Raw genomic sequence first — 20500 nt, 5'->3', positions numbered from 1 at the left:
ACCAGCCCGTGCGCCAATTGTTCTGAGCGCACATTGCAATTTTCCTAGGTCTTTTTTTTGGGCAGTGACTTGACCACCGCACAGACTGGAGAGCATAGTCAAGGGTGCCACAAACACTACACATAGACAATCACCCACAACCCACAATGACAAAACAGGCTACCTAAATATGGTTCCCAATCAGAGACAACGACTAACACCTGCCTCTGATTGAGAACCATATCAGGCCAAACACAGAAACAGACAAACAACATAGAATGCCCACTCAGATCACACCCTGACCAAACAAAATATGTAAACATACAAAGCAAACTATGGTCAGGGCGTGACACAGAATATGAATGCCATCTGTTACAAGCAAGTTATTGACTTCATGGACCTTGTTTCTTAGGCTACATATGTTAATATGGTCTATTTTTAGCACTTTTATGGGTTGCTTGATTGTTTTTAATGCTTTACTGGGAAGCTTATCAGAGGTAGACTTACTCATGTTATTTACATTGGAGCTGATAGTGCAGGGTGAGCTGCATGAAGTGGTCTTCCTACTATTGTACACCGCCTCAGTGCTAACAGTGTAACTCTGGTTTATAGGCTCATGATTACTGCTTACAATAGCTGTAGGATAAACAGATRTATTCGGTGCAATTAGGGGTACATCAATTAAATTACAATGCCCCTAAAATCATGTACATTTGAYGCAGCATTATGACGACTTATTGTCRCAATGTTAGGGATTAACTGAGCTGGTCTTGGATCATTTACCAGTCATTGTTTCAACGCAGCCTTGAAATRCGTGGACAGAGTCCAGGAGCCAAGATGATTTGGATGGACTCCGTCATTCCTGTAGAGTATCTTCTGTTTCCAGAAGGTGTCAAAGTTATCAATAAAAGTGACTCCAGCAGAGCTACAGTAGTCTTTTAACCAGATGTGTAATGCCAGCAGTCTGCTGAATCTTTCACACCCGCGGCCCAACGATGGTATTGGACCTGAAATTATTTTAATGCTAAAATCAGTTCTTTAAAATCCATTTTCAAATGTTCCAAGCTAGCCCTCCTGATGTCGTTTGACCCCACATGGACTACGGCAGTGTCAGCTCCCGCCATCTGTGGTAGAACAGTTGGAAAGCATCCTTGTGATGTGCTGTACTCGTGCTCCTGGGTAGCACAGGGTTTTTGCCTTKGGAACCGAGATGTTTCCCACCATAGAGCTGCCTATGATGACAGCTGGCGATGTCGAATGGGCCGGTCTCTCAGGCAGCCTCACGGTCTGGTGAGGCTGGGAGCTCCGAGGATCTGAACACGAGGTAGAAGCCACTGGAGAGGGAGACAGAACAGAGGACGAAGACACAGCTACCTCCGGATAGGATCTTGATTGGGAACCCACCCAGGACGAAGGCGCCGGAACCTCTGGATCCAGGGCGGCAAATCTGTTTTTGGTCTGTGTCAGTTCCGTGTTCTCAACATCTCATGGAGACCCCCATTGTCAGAGGACACCTTCTTCGACTTCCAAGGCGAGTGACATAACTCCATGGCTGGTTGGTTGGGTCGAGAACAGTTCCGTTCTCTAGGAAAGGGGGAGACCCCTTCGGGGATGTAACCCTGCCAAGCACCGGCCCGTCGGCTGTGGAGAGCCGCGACATGGCGGCGAAACTACCACCAGACCAGAGCGGCGTCCGGCTACTGGGTGGAAGAAAAATAAAAAGTAGTTGGGCTAGGGTTCCCCAGTAGCTTATGTAGGTTTGCTACTTGCTTGCTAAGAGTAGTCTGCTGTGCTCCTGTAGTCCTCCGCAAGCAATTGCTACATTGAAAGTCAGCGTGGTCCACATTGTCCGGAACAAAGCAAAGTAAACACATTCCTGCGTTAGATAGCGGCCTCCATTGAGACTGCTGAGCAGCTAGGCTAGCTGGGCTTTCTCGTCTCTCCCCTATACGGAATCTGGCAGGATACCGGGATAGATAGCGGCGCTCACAGCAATTTAGCCCAACAGAGCCGCAGGATTCAAAATAAAATAAAAGTATATTAAAACACTGTCAACTTTTAAACCGAGGTCTATTGTTCAGGTTTCGGTGTAGATGTAGAAGCCATGTACAGGGCATTCGGAAAGTATTCAGACCCATTCACTTTTTCCACATTTTGTTACGTTAAGCCTTATTCTAAATGACTAAATAGTTTCCCCCCTCATCAATCTACACACAAAAACCCCATAATGACAAAGCAAAAACAGGTTTTTAGAAAATGTTGCAAATGTATAAAAATTAAAACTGAAATATTACATTTACAAAGTATTCAGACCACTCAGTACTTGTTGAAGCACCTTTGGCAGTGATTACAGCCTCGAGTCTTCTTGGGTATGACCTACAAGCTTGGCACACCTGTATTTGGGGAGTTCTCCCATCTTCTCTGCAGATCCTCTCAAGCTCTGTCAGGTTGATGGCGAGTGTCGTTGCACAGCTATTTTCAGGTCTCTCCAGAGATGTTCGATCGGGTACAAGGACATTCAGAGACTTGTCCTGAAGCCACTCCTGCATTGTCTTGGCTGTGTGCTTAAGGTCGTTGTCTGTTGGAAGGTGAACCTTCGCCCAGTCTGAGGTCCTGAGCACTGGAACAGGTTTTCATCAAGGATCTCTGTACTTTCTTCGTTCATCTTTCCCTGATCCTGACTAGTTTCCCAGTCCCTGCCGCTGAAAACATCCCCACAGCATGATGCTGCCACCACCAGCTTCACCGTAGGGATGGTGCAGGTTTCCTCCAGACATGACACTTGGCATTCAGGCAAAGAGTTCAATCTTGGTTTCGTCAGCCAGAGAATCTTGTTTCTCATGGCCTGAGGTCTTTTCGGTGCCTTTTTTTTAGCCTACAACGTAACAAAATGTGGAAAAGTGAAGGGGTCTGAATACTTTCCGAATGCACTGTATGAAGCAAGCATAGAACCCTTTTTGGTTCTATCCAGAACCTTTTTTTGTAAGAGCGTAGTATGTACAGTCGGAAGTTTACATACACTTATGTTGGAGTCATTAAAGCTCGTTTTTCAACCACTCCACAAATTTCTTGTTAACAAATGATAGTTTTGGCAAGTCATGACACAGAATTTTTCCACAATTGTTTAAGACAGATTATTCACTTATAACTCACTGTATCACAATTCCAGTGGGTCAGAAGTTTACATACACTAAGTTGACTGTGCCTTTAAACAGCTTGAAAATTCCAGAAAATGATGTCATTGCTTTAGAAGCTTCTGATAGGATAATGTACTGATAATTTGAGTCAATTGGAGGGTGTACCTGTGGATGTATTTCAAGGCCGACTTCAAACTCAGTGCCTTTGCTTGCATGCTTGGAAAATATAAAGAAATCAGCCAAAACCTCAGAAAAAAATTTGTAGACCTCCACAAATCTGGTTCATCCTTGGAGCAATTTCCAAACGCCTGAAGGTACCACGTTCATCTGTACAAACAATAGTACGCAAGTATAAACACCATGGGACCACGCAGCGTCATGCCGATCAAGAAGGAGACACATTCTGTCTCCTAGAGATGAACGTACTTTGGTGCGAAAAGTGCAAATCAATCCCAGAACAACAGCAGAAGACCTTGTGAAGATGCTGGAGGACACAGGTACAAAAAGTATCTATATCCACAGTAAAACGAGTCCTATATCGACATAACCTGAAAGGCCGCTCAGCAAGGAAGAAGCCACTGCTCCAAAACCGCCATAAAAAAGCCAGACTACGGTTTGCAACTACACATGGGGACAAAGATCGTACTTTTTGGGAGAAATGGCCTCTGGTCTGATGAAACAAAAAATAGAACTGTTTGGCCATAATGACCAACATTATGTTTGGAGGAAAAAGGGGACGCTTGCAAGCCGAAGAACACCATCCCAACGTGAAGCACGGGTGGCATCATCATGTTGTGGGGTGCTTTGCTGCAGGAGGGACTGGTGGACTTCACAAAATAGATGGCATCATGAGAAGGAAAATGATGTGGTTATATTGAAGCAACATCTCAAGACATCAGTCAGGAAGTTAAAGCTTGTCGCAAATGGGTCTTCCAAATGGACAATGACCCCAAGCATACTTCCAAAGTTGTGGCAAAATGGCTTAAGGACAACAAAGTCAAGATATTGGAGTGGCCGACACAACGCCCTGACCTCAATCCTTAGAAATATGTGGGCAAACTGAAAAAGCGTGCGTGCGAGCAAGGAGGCCTACAAACCTGACTCAGTTACAATCAGCTCTGTCAGAGGAATGGGCCAAAATTCACCCAACTTATTGTTGGAAGGTTGTGGAAGGCTACCCTAAACATTTGACCCAAGTTAAAATTTAAAGGCAGTGCTACCAAATACTAACTGAGTGTATGTAAACTTCTGACCCACTGGGAATGTGATGAAAAAATAAAAGCTGAAATAATCATTCTCTCTACTATTATTCTGACATTTCACATTCTTAAATAAAAGTGGTGATCCTAACTGACCTAAGACAGGGAATTTTTACTAGGATTAAATGTCAGGAATTGTGAAAAACTGAGTTTAAATCTATTTGGCTAAGGTGTATGTAAACTTCCGACTTCAACTGTAGGTGTTTAACAGGGACATGATACTGTACTTTTTGGAGGGGCAGAGGATCCTCCTCCACTCTCTCTGTACTCCCTCATCGCTACCTCATAGTCCTCTTCGCCTCCTCCGCTTTCCCATCCCACTCCTGACAGACAAAGAGAGAGAAGGGTAGAGGAGAGGGAGAGTGAAAGAAAGAGAAGAGAGAGATGGGAATGGGGCGGAGAAAAAGAAAGACAGAGATAGTCAATAATCAACAAGATGTATTTTACAATGTACTACATTTTCACACACTAATGAAAAGGAGAGCAAAAGAAAGACAAGAGGGAAGGATGAGAGGAGCACAATTGCAGTACTGGATCTCTCTCTCTCTCCCTCCCTCTCCTCTCCCCTCCCTCTCTCACACCACTTTTTGCTCCTTCCCCAGTTCCCTCCACATCTCCCGGCCCTCTTGGAGATCTCTGTGATGGATATCCCAGGGTGCTCTGCTTTGATGCTCTCGCGGCTCGCGTTCAGCCACAGGAAATAGGCGCTCATCGGCCTCTTGGGGGCGCCACTGTCCTTCGGCTTCTTCTAGGGAGAGAGAGTAAAGGAGGGAGAGGGGAGAAAAGTGGGAGGGAGAGAGGAAGGGAAGAGGGAGAAAAACAGAGATGAAAGAAAGGAAAGTGGAAAAATAAGGAGAGAGGTTGAGAGATAAAAAGGAAGGGAGGGTTCATTTCAGATGAGGTACTTAGTTTTACCTCTCCTCCCTCTCTCTTCTCCCCCCTCCGTTACCTTGCGTGGTTTCCTCTCCTTCACTACTTTGGCCTTCTTGGCTGGTCTCTTCTTCTTCTCTCTGTCACTGTCTCCCCCCTCTGCACTGCTGTCACTGGCTGATGCCTTACTGTCATACCTGAGAGAGAAGGAAAAAGAAAGAGAGAGAGAAGGAAAAAGAAAGAGAGAGAGACAGGGAGGGGGAGAGAGAGTGTGAAGGGGGAGAGAAAGAGAAAGTGTGAGAGTGAAAGAAAGGAGGCAAGTGAGAGAGAGGGAGGCAGGATGAGAAGAGAGAAGGGAATGTGAAAGAGATTGACTGATAAAAAGCGGTAAAGATAAGGGAGTGATGGATTGAAAACTAATACGTACTCTTCCGCTATGTCATCTTCCTCCTCTCCAGGGTTAAAAGACTCATCTGGAAGACAAGAGAAAGAACTGTGATTGGCCCTGACCTGTCACTCACTGCTCTCACCCTCTGAACTAATTGACTGACATCGGTTCAATTATTTGAGTTCCATTTCTTTCTGTTTTTTTCTGTGATCCCAATGTGCAGTTACTCTAGAGATAAATCAGGTCAAGCCCGAACTGTGTGATGTAGTAAAGAGTTGTAKTTTCCAACAGGCCAATATTCTACACTGTTTAGTGCAGTAAACATGGTAATTAACTACAATGACCATGATCCATTGCGCGCCTACTTGTCCGGTCAGGGCAGACACGAGGGACAGAATAATGCGTTATCGAGAGGGGTAGAGAGCAGTTGCTTGGCGAGGTATTTAAAAAAATACATAATATAAGTGATTGATAATGGGTTTTAAAAGTATGGTGAAAAAAGTATGGCTTATTTACATTGAAGAACTACTCAAATATGTCAGACCGCAAAGGCAGCAGCTCTATAGAGATGAGATGATGACTTGGAATGAAATAATAAACNCTCTATAGAGATGAGATGATGACTTGGAATGAAATAATAAACTAATCAAATAAAACAAATGTAATATACACAACAACTGAAATATTTTATTAAAGTGAAGTAATTCGAATAAATGATGGTTAATAAGTGATCAGCAGTAATGAACAGTCACTACCATCATAGGACTTTTATTCATTGTTTTATTCTGTGTTGTTACAGCATTTAACCCACATAATGCATATGTTTAAAAAAATTATCTAAACCAAAATCAAAAAACGTGATTATTTTGTAATAATCAAACTGAAACTGAACCAACCTAAAAAAATCGCTCAGCAATACCTGTCACTCACTGTTCTCATCCTCTGATTGGCCAAGCCTCCTGTCACTCACCGCTCTCTCCATCGGAGTCATCGCTGTCATTGGCCTCCTCTCTGATCTTGCCCTCCTCTTTCATCCTCTCCAGGTAGGCATCGTGTTGGTCCTCGTCTGAGTCCTCCAACATGTCATCTTTACCCTTTAAACCCTGACAGGACGAAAACACACCGTAGTATTATAGTAAATACACAGTAGTATCATAGTAAATACACAGTAGTATCATAGTAAATACACAGTAGTATCATAGTAAATACACAGTAGTATCATAGTAAATACATAGTAGTACTGTAGTAATACACAGCAATATCATTAATTGTAAAACGCAGACAACCCATGTAAAGATGCTAACTAACTCTGGGGAATATACATATACACAGTGAACAAAATGCTGACTCACTTACCAAGTTAGGTGTTAATTTGATACATCATCAGTAATAACACACACAGATTTAGACTCCTCCCTCCCACCTCAATTCCATAAGAGACAGGCAATGCAATTAATACCCCCAATCCTGATCATATCATTCTTCCAAATCACACACCATGCAGTTTAAAACCAAACCACCACCTCCGTACAGGACCAACCTTTTTCTACCGGACCACAACACAGAGAGACAGAGAGGACAGGTCAGTGGATGAAGGGATGAAAGAACATCTAATGAAAGAGTGAAATAGTGCAGTTTACAGGTGAACAGGTGAGACGTTTACCTCTTTGAATCCTCTGTTCTTGATGCTGAGCTTCTTGGCGGTCACAAAGTCAAAAAGCTTCCCATACTCCTCTCTGACGGAGAGATAGAACGAGCGAGAGAGAGATGGAGATAAGAGAGAGAGGATGAAGTGAAAGGTGAGAGACACGACAAAGGTGTGTGCATGCATAAGTGTGTGTGAGTGTTTGTGTGAGAGTTGTGTGTGTGTGTGTGTGTGTGTGTGTGTGTATCCGTCACCTCTCAATGCTGCTGAAGGTGAACTGGGTGCCCTGCTTGGTTTCGATCTCAAAGTCGAAGGAGCGCGTGGTGGTGGTGCCTCTGGCGAAGTTCACACACGATACCTGGATGGATGGATGGATGAAGAAGAAGAAGGGGGGGGAGAAGAAGAAGTAGAAGATGACTTTATCGTCCAATGTAGGCCTACGCATGAAGGAATGAAAGAACCTCCAAAAAAAGGGATACTTGAATGTCTCCTAAGGAAAACTAAAAGGCATACAGCACCTCCTCGAAGCGCAGGTGTACGGGGGGCTTGTGTATGTAGACGAAACCCCTCTCCAGAGGGTAGAGCAGGCCTGACGACGCTTTGTAGGAACACGTTATACACTGGGTGCCCGAGTGACTGGAGGGGAGAGAGGTAGAGAGTTTGAAGAGAAAGTTCTATTTCAGAGTGTAATGAGAGTGTGATGGAGACGAAGCAGACCAATATAAACGTTGGCTGTGTGCAGCAGGTGGCTGTCCTATCGGCTCTGACCACAGAACTTACGTCCCTTACGTACGTCATGTTCCGTTCGTTTCCAGCTGATTTTACATGTGGATTCGGCACAGTTTGTCGACTACTGCGCACGGCTGACATTCATGTTGTTTCGTCTTGTCTTAGAGGGGTGTGTATGAACGTGTGTTTACTCCTGGAAGTTTCTGTGTGTGTGGTGCGTAATGCATTGTAGCATGCATTGAATACGTGTGTTGTGTGTGTGTGTGTGTGTGTGTGTGTGTGTGTGTGTGTGTGTGTGTGTGTGTGTGTGTTGTGTGTGTGTCGTGTGTGTGTGTGTGTGTAAACGTGTGTGTGTGTGTGTTTAAACGTGTGTGTGTGAGAGTGTTTACCCCAGGAAGTTTCCTGGCACGGTGATCTTCCTGTTGACCAGAGCCTTCACACCCTGCCGACCATCTCATAGAGAGAGAACCTGACATGTTCTTACTGAGCTTCCCCATAACGCTTCTCACCTCCTCCCTAGAGAGAGGAGAGAGGAGAGAGCGAGAGGCAGACAAACAATAGAAATAAATGAAACAAAAGGCGTGAAATATGAACCTCGTTTAATAATCTGATCAATATCTTTTAACATTTACCATTCCTTCTCGTACACTTACAAATCAAATCAAATCCAATGTTATTTGTCACATGTGCCGGACACAGCAGGTGTAGACCTTACCGCGAAATGCTTACTTACAAGCCCTTAACCAACAATGAAGTTTTAAGAAAATAGAGTTAAGAAAATATTTACTAAATAAAAAAAGACATAAAAAAAGAAATACAATAAAATAACGGTAATGAGGCTATATACAGGGGGTACCGGTATAGCATCTCTCTCTCTCTTCCTCTCTCATACGCTTATATTTCTATCTCCCCAATGTCTCTCATTCCCTCCCCTAACAGTCTCTCTCATTCTCTCGCTCTCTCTCACTCTGTCATGTTGAGGGAGAGGCTGAGGTCCTCCTCCTTGGAGAAGAGCAGGATGAGGAAGTGGTAACGTGTCTGCCCCTGTTTAATGGGCGGGTCTAGACTGATCTACAGAGAGAGAGAGGGAGGGGCGGAGTGAGGGAGAGACAGATAGAGAGAAAGCGAGAGAGAGAGAGAGAGAGAGAGCGAGAGAGGGAAGGTGAGAGGGAGACAGACAGACATTTGTATACAAATTGTATGCAATCTGGAGGTTTTTACGTATGATGACTATTCAAACACCAGTAGTACTCACCATGAAGAACATCTGTCTCTGGTCCTTGTGTGGTAGCAGGAAGAGACGTAGCACAGTGGTGTAGGGGATCTTGTAGTCAAATGTCTTACCATGGAGATGGAGGAAGCTAGGGTAGATACGGATATCATACCTGAGAAAGAGAAAGAGTGAGTGTGTGTGAGAGAGAGAGAGAGCGAGAGAAAGAGAGAGAGAGAGAGGGGGGTGACAGTGCAAGAGGTTCATATTTCAAATCAAATGTTATTTGTCACATGCTCTGAATACAACAGGTATAGAGACCTTACTGTGAAATGCTTACTGACAAGCCCTTAACCAACAATGCAGTTCAAGAAATGTGTTAAGAAAATATTTACTAAATAAACTAATGTAAAAATAGAAACATTTAAATAAAAAGTAACACAATAAAAATAACAATAACAAGGCTATATACAGGGGGTACCGGTACAGAGTCAATGTGCAGGGGTGCAGGTTGGTCGAGTTATTTAGTACATGTAGGTAGGACGCTTGTCTGAACGCTTGTCTGTACGCTTGTCTGGGCAAAARGTAGATTAGGTATAGAAAAGGGGTGGCAGAGTTTGGCGTAGGTGTCTACACAGCCAACCCTATGGCAGAGAATCATATCTCCTTTCCAGCACTTTCTGACCTGACCGTCAGCTTCTACTTATCCCCAGTTACATGTTCAGCTGTTTAATAAAGTCACAAATGAAAGGGATACATCTTGATACCGTCACCCCCAGCTGAAGGTGTAGTTTGGCATGGATAAGGATTGTGTGTGCCTACCTGCCCTTGCATACAGTACAGTTAGTGTGTGTGTGTATATGTGTGTAAAGGTGTGTATGTACAGTTGAAGTCGGAAGTTTACATACACTTAGGTTGGAGTCATTAAAACTCGTTTTTCAACCAATGCCACACTTTCTTGTTAACAAACTATAGTTTTGGCAATCTCGGTTTAGGACATTCTACTTTGTGCATGACACAAGTCATTTTTCCAGCAATTGTTTACAGACAGATTATTTCACTTATATTCACTGTATCACAATTCCAGTGGGTCAGAAGTTTACATACACTAAGTTGACTGTGCCTTTAAACAGCTTGGAAAATTCCAGAAAATTATGTCATGGCTTTAGAAGCTTCTGATAGGCTAATTGACATCATTTGAGTCAATTGGAGGTGTACCTGTGGATGTATTTCAAGACTATCTTCAAACTCAGTGCCTCTTTGCTTGACATCATGGGAAATCAAAGAAATCAGCCAAGACCTCAGAAAAAAAATTGTAGACCTCCACAAGTCTGGTTCATCCTTGGGAGCATTTCCAAACGCCTGAAAGGTACCACGTTCATCTGTACAAACAATAGTACGCAAGTAATAAACATGGGACCATGCAGCCGTCATACCGCTCAGAGAGGAGACACGTTCTGTCTCCTAGCGATGAACGTACTTTGGTGCGAAAGTGCAAAATCAATCCAGCAACAACAGCAAAGGACCTTGTGAAGAATGCTGGAGGAAACGTGGGCTTATAAGGACAACAAAGTCAAGGTATTGGAAGTGGACATCACAAAGCCATGACCTCAATCCATAGAAAATTTGTGGGCAGAACTGAAAAAGCGTGTGCGAGCAAGAAGGCCTACAAACTTGACTCCGTTACACCAGCTCTGTCAGGAGGAATGGGCTAAAGTTCACCCAACTTATTGTGGGAAGCTTGTGGAAGGCTACCCGAAACTTTGACCCAAGTTAAACAATTTAAAGGCAATGCTACCAAATACTATTGAGAGTATGTAAACTTCTGACCCACTGGGAATGTGATGAAAGAAATAAAGCTGAAATAATAATTCTCTCTATTATTATTCTGACATTTCACATTCTTAAAATAAAGTAGTGATCCTAACTGACCTAAACAGGGAATTTTTACTAGGATTAAATGTCAGGAATGTGAAACAACTGAGTTTAAATGTATTTGGCTAAGTGTATGTAAACTTCGACTTCAACTAGTATATATGTGTAAAGGTGTGTGTGTGTGTGTGTGTGTAAAGATGTGTATAAGGTGTGTGTGTAATGTATGTGTGTAAAGATTGTAATGTATATGTGTGTAAGGTGTGTGTGTTGTGTGTGTAAAAGTGTGGTAAAGTTGTTGTGCATATGTACCTGCCCCTGGGCGTGAGCACTGCAGCTCTTTGAAGATACACCAAGCATCTCCTGTAGCCTGGATCACATCTGCCTTGGACAGCACACGGTCTGCTAACCACCTGAGAGGAGGACAAAACATGTTACATTCCATACAATATCAACATTTCATTTATTAATTTGAGGCATTGGCAGAGACTTTTGTTCAAATCTCCTGTAGATACTCATGKATTTCAGTTTTAACATGTAGAACTTTTATCCCAATAAAGTTGCACTTGACGGTTGGTGGCAGTTCAGTTGCACTGCCAGTCCAAGCCGTTTGAGTGTCTCACTACTCAGACAGAGATGTCTAGTCACTGAGTCCTGACACTGAAGTTTGTTGTGGGGAAGAGTTTGCTCTGCAGGACTGAAAAGGCCAAAACATCTATAATACAAGCTGACTTCGGTCGTCAGTTGGACAATGTTYCCTCCGACACATTGGTGCGGCTGGCYTCCGGGTTAAGCGAGCATTGTGTACAAAAAGCAGTGTGGCTTGGCAGATCATKTTTCGGAGGACGCTTGTCTCTCGACCTTCACCTCTCCCGAGTTTGTTGCGGAGTTGCAGCGATGAGACAAGATCGCAACTACCAATTAGATATCACGAAAAAGGGGAGAAAAAAAACAACAACAAAAAAACATCCATAAAACTGGAGGCTATGAGAGGCTATGCATTATCCTGACGACTTCATGTAAATATTCTGTCAATATCAGATGCTTCGTTCTGTTGTTGTGTTTTACATTTTAATATGTGATCTTGTCTGTATGTACTTTGACTGCTGCAAAATGAATTGCCTCTTAAGGACATTAACGTTTTCTGAATCTGATTCTGAATASGGGACTAATATGGAAGACTATAGCAGACGTTGACGAATGCTGCCATCACGTTTGTTCTGACCTCTGCTGCTAAAATGTTTCATTCAAACTTGAAGAATATTTCAGTGAGTGTGKGTTTTTCCTTTCTACAAGTCTATACCAGACACACACTCACACACAGCCTCCCACCTCCACGGGTTCTGGCCCCTCTTCCGTGGTGGCAGTGTCCCCGGGCGGGACGTAGAAGCGGACCTCCATCAGCGACACCTCTGCCTCATCGTTCTGGTGGAACTCCAGTGTCACCTCGTTCTTCCCCGTGGCGCACTGGGACACGCTRGCCARGGGGATCTCAAACGCTGGGCTGTCGTTCACCTCGAATGACAGGAGAGGGCCTGGGGACAGAAACTAGACTGTGTTGGAGCTAAAATGTTACAACCAAAATTACCTCTGAAAACATGAATATGTGGTAGTTTTGTCCTAACCAGAGAATTTGGTGGTKCCCCAGTTCCAACCCTTCACACACAATTCCTTCTCTGACAGCTCCACTTTGTAGTGGGCTTTGAAGTACTCAGAGATTTTCTCAAAGTCCTGGAGAGAGAGGGTAGAGAGGAGAGGGGTGGAGAGAGAGAGAAGACAATGTTTATTTTCCATGCTGACTTTTCTGTTTCAAATKATTCTATTCTACACTCYTCTCTGATCTCGTTCCTACTCCAAACTCACTCTTTACTCTCTTTTCATTCCCATTCTTCCCTCTTTCCACCTCTCCATCTGTTTCCTCCCCTTTCTCCTTTTTTCTCTCTTCCATCATCCTTACCTCCCTCCCCTTCATCCTTCCCTCCATCTCTCTGTCTCCCCTCAACGATATCTCCATCTCTCTCCTCTCTCCTCCTACCCTCCTTCACCTCCTTCCCTCCTATTTTCCTCTCCTCCACCCCTTTCCTCTCCTCACCTCTCCTCTACCCTCATCTCTCCCCTCATCCCTCTCTCTTCCTCCCATCCCTCTCGTCACCGTGTCTCTGAAGCCGTCATATTTGTAGATGTGCCCGGTGCTGGTGGTCAGCTTGATGCCCTGTCCCAGACACACACGTCTCCACTGGGCCTGAGACAGCTCCGCAGCTGGGATGCTGTCCACCTTCCCTGTCTTACTGCTCTTATACACCACACTCTGTCTACCGAACCGCAGGCGGCCGTCATTCTGGGGAAAACACAGTAAATAGTGTTGACATACATATACAGTATAGCAACACCTGAAGTTAACATAGACACACACTCACATTTAGAATAGTTTGCAATAGTTTTTAACTGTTGACTGCATTGTCAGATATGTGTTGCTGTGCAGAAACACACGTAGACAGCATCTCCTCGAGTCCTCTCTCTCTCTTTCGCTTACACACATACACGCACACGCACACGCATGCACACACACTCACCCATGACCCTTTGACCTCCTGGTAAATGTCACTGAACTCCAGTGTATCGCCCATGGCAGCTATTCCTCTGGTCCTCAGGAGCCACTGTTGAGTTTTATTTATTTATTTTTTTTATTTTTTACAGGGACAGTGCACATTAATCAACGTTTCAGTAAAAGTGCCGGTTTTAGCAGCCGGCTAATTTTCAACCGCAGTCCCTGGGGCGTTATTAAAAACAATTACAATATAGACAATAGCAACATAGAACAAGCAAACATAGCAACATAGGCACAAGCAAGACGTAGCATACAGACAGAGCAACATAGAACAAAAAGCAGCAAGACAAAATTCAAAAAGCAACAAAGTGTTTCCACACCTCACAAGTTACAGAAACAGACATGGAAAGCGGCAACACACAGCTAGGGACCATGTTCACAAATCTGATTGACCTTTAGCCATGTCTTCAAGCTTTTTGTGAAAGTGTGATATGTGGGTGCAGTTATGTGTGTCTGATGGCAGTGTATTCCAGACATGGGAAGCTCTCACAGAGAAAGCGGATTTACTAAAGGTGCTTTTCCTTAGGGGAACTATACAGTCACCTCTCATGGCAGACCTTGTGGATCTGCTGCCATATGTTTGGGTTTTCTGTTTAAAAAATACTGAGTGGAGGGGCCAAGCCATTTAGGATCTTGAATACAAGACATGCATCGGTGTATTGCACAAGATTTTCCCAACTCAGGAGCTCATGCTTTCTGAGGATGTGACAGTGATGATGGCTATTGGGCTTCCTATCAAGCACTTTGAGAGCCGTTTGTAGACAGACTGAATAGGTCTACTGTTGTACAGCAAGCTTGGGCCCAACTAGTCAAGCAGTATGTTAAGTGGGGAGTATCATAGATTTGAAATACAGTTTTGCTACCTCTGTAGTCAAACAATTTCGTATAAATCGGAAATTAGCTAGGTTGAATTTGGTTATTTGAATTACCTTTTTCACATGCTTTTAAAAGAGAGGTTGGAATCAAGTATGATGCCAAGGTACTTAAAATCAGATACCACCTGGAGCTTCTCCCCTGACACACAGACATCTGGCTCAGTAGCATCTGTTGCCCTCTTTGTGAAGAACATGCAAACAGTTTTTTTCACATTGAGATGCAAACACGAGTCACTGAGCCACTTTGTAACCTGGACCATTACAGTAGTGAGTTCTTTGTGCAGCTTGTTGTTTGCTCTTTCCATGCACATATATCACTGTATCAGCTGCATACATTTGAACTTCAGACCAGTACAGACAGAAGAGCAGATCATTAATGTACAGGGCTAACAGGAGGGGCCCCAGTATTGACCCTTGGGGCACGCCCACATCATAGCTAAGAGTGGGCGACAGCTCATTGCTCACTCTGACACTGAGTTCTGCCTTCAAGGTATGATTTCATCCATCTCAAGCATCGGGGGAAAAGTTGAACTTGGACAATTTTGTGATGAGAATCTCATGGTTAACAGTATCAAAAGCCTTCCTTAGGTCCAGAAACACAGCCCCAACAACGCCCCCTTTGTCCATCTTGGACTTCACATTTTCCAGAAGAAAGCAGTTGGCCATTTCTGTGGAGTGTTTCGCTCTGAAGCCAAACGCATGGAGTGTAATGTGAAGGGGCTGTTGTTGAGGTGGGCAATCAGTTGTTCTGCTACACACTTTTCAACAACCTTTGACACCACAGGTAGTATACTAATGGGCCTGTAGTTACTCACGTCAGCAGGGTCGCCTGATTTAAAGATGGCCGTTATTATGGCCGACTTCCATACCCTTGGAAACACCCGAGACCAATAGATGTGTTGGTGACCTTAGTAATGGGGCCAATGAGTGACTCTTTGTAGTTTAAGAAAGGTAGAGTCCATCCCAAACACATATTTGGCTTTAGAGTTCTTTAGTGAGCTAATCACCTTGTCCACCTTTGACTCAGAAACCTCCCTTATGATGAAGACAGGTTGAGCATCATTTACCAGCACTGAGCCCAAGAAACCAGTGGAGGGTTCGTTGTCAGTACCCTGACAGAGTCAATAAGTAGGAATTGAAGGCTATTGCTATTTCGACTGCATCCTGTGTTAGATTGTTATTCACCATGATTTCTAGTCTTTTTGCAGTGTTACTATGGTCTTTTCCTGTTAACTTTTTAGATTCTCCCAGATCAGTTTAGAATTTCCCTTTGCTTCACCAATTATGTTAATAAAAAAGTTTGCCTGGCCTGTCTGATTTCTTTCATCACCTTATTTCTCAAACTGGTAAACCTACGTCTGTCATGCTCTAATTTGGATCTTAAGGCTATTTTTAGATAATAATCTCGTTCTTTCATCAATTTCCAGATTTCTCCATTTAGCCAAGAAGAGTGCTCTTTTGGCCAGGTTTGGATTTGATTTTCTTTAGGAAACCATTTAATGTAGTCTGGATTGTGGATAGAAAAACTTGACTATCAGCTTCCACGTCTGTATAGGACAAGAGATCATTCCAGTTAATTCCCTTAATTGCGTTTTCAAAATAGCTTAATTCACTCTTAGGTATTCTTAGTTGATCAGGCTTTCTAACAGTAGAGAGGTTAAACCTGCTCTTAGACAGCTTTCTGGCTATAAGTGTCAGATTATGATCAGATAGCCCAGTAACCATATTGAATGATTTAGTCACTCTCTCTGGTTTATTACTGAACACCAAATCAATCTGTGTTTTAGAGCAACAAGTCACCCTGGTTGGCCCTTTAACTAGCTGTGTAAGGTCAAAGGTATTAGTGATCCATTTGAGGGTTTTCCTACAACACTTGTCTTCATAATTAATGTTAAAATCTCCCATTAAGATGACCTCTTTCCCAAAATCACATTCCCTAAGCATGTTATTAAACTGATAAAAAACACACTTTTGGTGGACTGTCCCTCTAATACCACACACAGAGAGTCTGCCTTCATTATACTAGTCCTATAGCTCAATTGATAAAGCATGGGGCTTGCAATGCCAGGACGGTGGGCACGATTTCCCGGGATCACTCCTAAATAAAGTGTATGCACAAAACTGTAATTTGCCTTGAAAAAAAGCATCTGCTAAATGGCATATATAATTATTATAACATTATTACCGTATCTACCGTACTGAATTATCTATAGCATGAACTAACTACAAACTCATAGAAATATATATCTTTCTATCTCTTTATATACATTTGTAAAAAATATATATTGTTTCAATGATTTACATTTTATGTGCAGGAAGTGGCCTAAATCTTGAATTAAATACATCTAAATGATTTATATGGAAGCCTGTATGAACTGCATCTCTCAACAACTTAATACAGTAGGCCTTGCAGTGAAAATTATAACAACCAACCAAACTTGCTTGTTATGTGTTGCTGTCAGCTGTCAAGCAAATTGGGACTTAGACATGTAAATAACCCTTATGACATGTAAAAACTCTTACGCAATATAGTACAGCATGCTATAATGGTGCTATTATTATGTTAGTGTTTACCGATTATAGTTGATCTGTGGAATAACGTCATGTTTACATTACTAACCGTTGTGTTGTAGCTGTCAACTTGCAATGTTGTGCGTGGGGAGAAAGTCAAGTCTTTGCGTCGTGTGCATCGAAAGTGACGTAATCACGGTTTGTATGTGTTACGTTTGACGTTTTTTTTGCGTTTCGATTGTTTTCTTCATGATAAYTTACACATTGATCATCAGACCAAAACCGAAGGGGAAAGACATCGAACAGAATTGCAAACAAGTATGTTATAAAACTATATCAGTGGTTTGATAAAACGTTTTTGCACACAATGARTTGCACAAGTGCAAGAAACCTATGAAAACGCGCAGAATTGGTCATATGATAGCAATACATACGAAATGCTAACAACACTTTGCATTGGTGGCGAAATATCGCCTAAATTGCCTGTTATGCAGCTAATGTTTGCATTACGGCAGATAGCCTAGTGGTTAGAGYGTTGGACTAACAAGGCAGTTAACCCACATTGTAATGTTTTAGTGTTTCCTCTCCTGTTTCGTATTGCTTTGTGAATTGTTTTAATCCAATCCAATTGTTTTCCTTCCTGTATCTCATAGTGTTATATGATCTACAGTAGCATTCCTAATCCCACTGTACTCACACACTCTCTCTCTCTCTCATGTATCAGTCGTTTGCAGTGGTGTGAGAGAGCTGCACAGCATGGGTTAAACCCCCCTCAGGAGATCAGATATATGCTGTTTAGCGCAGACACAGACTACACACACACTATGATCAGAATAGTACACACACAACGCACAAGCAGATGAACACCACACCAAATGCTGTACATTCTTAGACAAAATGGTTCCAAAAAGGTTATTTGGCTGTCCCCATAGGATAATCCTTTTGGGTTCTAGGTAGAAGTATTTTGGGTTCCATATAGAACCCTCTGTGGAATTTTTAACATGGAAACCAAAATAGTTTACTCTGGAACCAAAAAGGGTTCTTCAAAGGGTTCTCCTATGGGGACAGCCGAAGAACCTTTTAGGTTCTAGATGGCACCTTTTTTTTCTAAGAGTGTAACACACACACACACACAACAGTCAAAACACACAAAAAACTCTCTCATAACACACACACACTTGATTCTGGACCAATTAAAAGTATTCCAGCCATACAGTATATACGTAATGTTGTGCATAACAGTAATGAGAATTTACATTTGTATATTTTGTTGTTAAAATATTGTCTTCATACTGTTTTGTTTTCAGCCTGTGGAGTGACTATCCATTGTGAGAAATGGAAAGAGGAGAGACAGAGAAGATAAAAGTAGAATTCCAAAGTTCAGGTGGTTTTGCTTTTGTTCAGTTTGACTCCTAACCATCACACTACACGTTTTTATTAAAATACCCTTTTTCTACCAAAATATCAGTTTTTGTTAGGTCTGTCACACACACAAACACAACCAACTGCTCTGTCACACATTGGGTACTCTTTTGAGACATTTACATAAATATTTGTATAGGTAACTATTTCAAACTAATCAATTGAAATTGTATATGTACCAGAGTGGAGGAAGAGAGAGAGAGGGACAGTCAGATGTTGCTATTACTGCTTAGGTTGTGTAGAAAGTGAACACATTCTATTACACAGTAACCCTTTGCCTCAGAACAACCTCAATGGGGCATGGACTTACAAGGTGTCGAGAGCATTTTACGGGGATGCTGGCCCATGTTAACTCCAATGCTTCCCACAGTTGTGTCAAGTTGGCTGGATGTCGTTTTGGTGGTGGACCATTCTTGATACACAACAGGAAACTGTTGAGATGAAAAACCCAGCAACTCTAAATGGCACACATACACAATCCATGTCTCAATTGTCTCAAAGCTTAAAAATCCTTCTTTAACCTGTCTCTTTCACTTCTTCTACACTGATGAAGTGGATTTAACAAGTGACATCAATAAGGGATCATAGCTTTCACCTGGATTCASCTGGTCAGTCTGCCATGGAAAGTGCAGGTGTTCTGTTTTGTATACTCAGTGTATATGTAGCTATGTAGCCAAGTTACCTTTTCTCATTGTGTATTTTTCTATTACTTATATGTTTTTCTCTGCATTGTTGGGAAGGGCCCGTAAGTGTTAGTCTATACCTGTTGTTTACGAAGCATGTGACAAATAAAATGTGATTTGAGTTAGAGCCTAGAATAAATGATGTAGGTTAATGTGTTGCATCAGACGAGCAATAGCCTACTGCTGTTAACGTGACGTCTAACAGAGCAGATAGGTGTGTGTGAGAGAAAGAGGGAGGGAAGGAGGAGGTGGGGTGCTGGCCACATATGTACCTTAAGCACATATGCGACCAGACAGGCCCCGTTCAAAACAACTGGGAACTCAAATCATGTCAGTCATCTTCAGGTCGGAAAGTCGGAACTCTAGTAAGAGTCCGATATTTCACGTCACTCATTAGCTGTTAGACGTATTCTGGTGACAGATGGGCGTTGGGGGGAGGAAGCTATCCGCTTTACCTTTAAATACACGTCCCGCCTATTTTGCTGGACGGACATTACTATTGGTCAGGGGGTAACGCGAATCGAGTGTCCTGCCGAACCCATTGAGTTGTTTAAAAGTCAATCATCCGAAAAACGACTGTCGCACAGCACGTCCATTGGTCAAGCGCTGAGCCAAGGGCAAGGTTGGGGTTCCGCCCTCCTGCAGCAAATCGCCGGTAGGCGGGTTTATAGAAGTTGCTGCAATGTGATTCGCTGTACAGCCATTTCAGTCTAAATCCCAGGTCTCTAATTGGCCTAAYTTCGGCTCCTASGATTTCTGCGACTGAAGCACTACTGTATAATTCTGTGGCCTTGCATTAAATAAAGCGACGGCTATTTAGATAGCTAAGACATAGYGGGTGGATTAAAGCGCACGACATCGGTGCTGTAATCAAATATAAAAGTAGAGGAATACGCCTCCAACAAGCCTTAGTTGTACTTGAAGAAAAATTACTGTTATTCTATGACAATGCCTTCCTTATAATTTTTTCAGGACGTAACGTTAGCTAGCTAGTGATCCAGTGGGAGAGAAATAGCCGAGCAGTTAATATAGATCGATTTCTCAATTCGTCGTAGGAATTAACGTTTTCTTTTTGTAGTTTTCTAATCCTATTTGTTTTGATATTGTGTTATKTACATAMCGTTTCGGARTTAGTTGTTAGTCAACGGAATACCGGGATATTTATTGTACTGGTAAGTCTCCCTTCATTATTAGAGCGCAAACGTCCTGTACAAACAGGATTATTAGCTAGTTACCGTTTCTGAGTGCCATTTAGCTAGTTAGCAAATGTTAGCGTATTGAAGGCGTCGCAGCGGATCGGCCTAGAAGGGAA

At 42.8% G+C, this 20500-nt stretch overlaps 1 protein-coding gene across 1 annotated transcript in view; it reads right to left on the bottom strand.

The window, feature by feature from the left end:
* Positions 1-17265, bottom strand: part of LOC111971335 (FACT complex subunit SSRP1-like) — a 25241-nt gene extending 7976 nt beyond the window's left edge. Inside the window, 21 exon segments of the mRNA XM_070446317.1 lie at positions 4598-4698; positions 4957-4991; positions 4994-5123; positions 5325-5442; positions 5673-5718; positions 6604-6736; positions 7297-7369; positions 7533-7636; positions 7797-7914; positions 8397-8445; positions 8448-8472; positions 8475-8523; positions 8975-9078; positions 9263-9392; positions 11402-11417; positions 11420-11491; positions 12412-12624; positions 12715-12820; positions 13242-13427; positions 13663-13746; positions 17193-17265. Coding sequence (XP_070302418.1) covers positions 4654-4698; positions 4957-4991; positions 4994-5123; positions 5325-5442; positions 5673-5718; positions 6604-6736; positions 7297-7369; positions 7533-7636; positions 7797-7914; positions 8397-8445; positions 8448-8472; positions 8475-8523; positions 8975-9078; positions 9263-9392; positions 11402-11417; positions 11420-11491; positions 12412-12624; positions 12715-12820; positions 13242-13427; positions 13663-13716 — 1806 coding nt within the window. The 5' untranslated portion in view covers positions 13717-13746; positions 17193-17265 and the 3' untranslated portion in view covers positions 4598-4653.
* Positions 17266-20500: the final 3235 nt, after the last annotated feature.

The sequence above is a fragment of the Salvelinus sp. IW2-2015 genome, linkage group LG13 (assembly GCF_002910315.2).
Source record: "Salvelinus sp. IW2-2015 linkage group LG13, ASM291031v2, whole genome shotgun sequence".
Classification (NCBI taxonomy): domain Eukaryota; kingdom Metazoa; phylum Chordata; class Actinopteri; order Salmoniformes; family Salmonidae; genus Salvelinus; species Salvelinus sp. IW2-2015.
The sequence above is the reverse complement of the archived record's forward strand: the minus strand, read 5'-3'. Positions and strand labels throughout refer to the sequence as shown.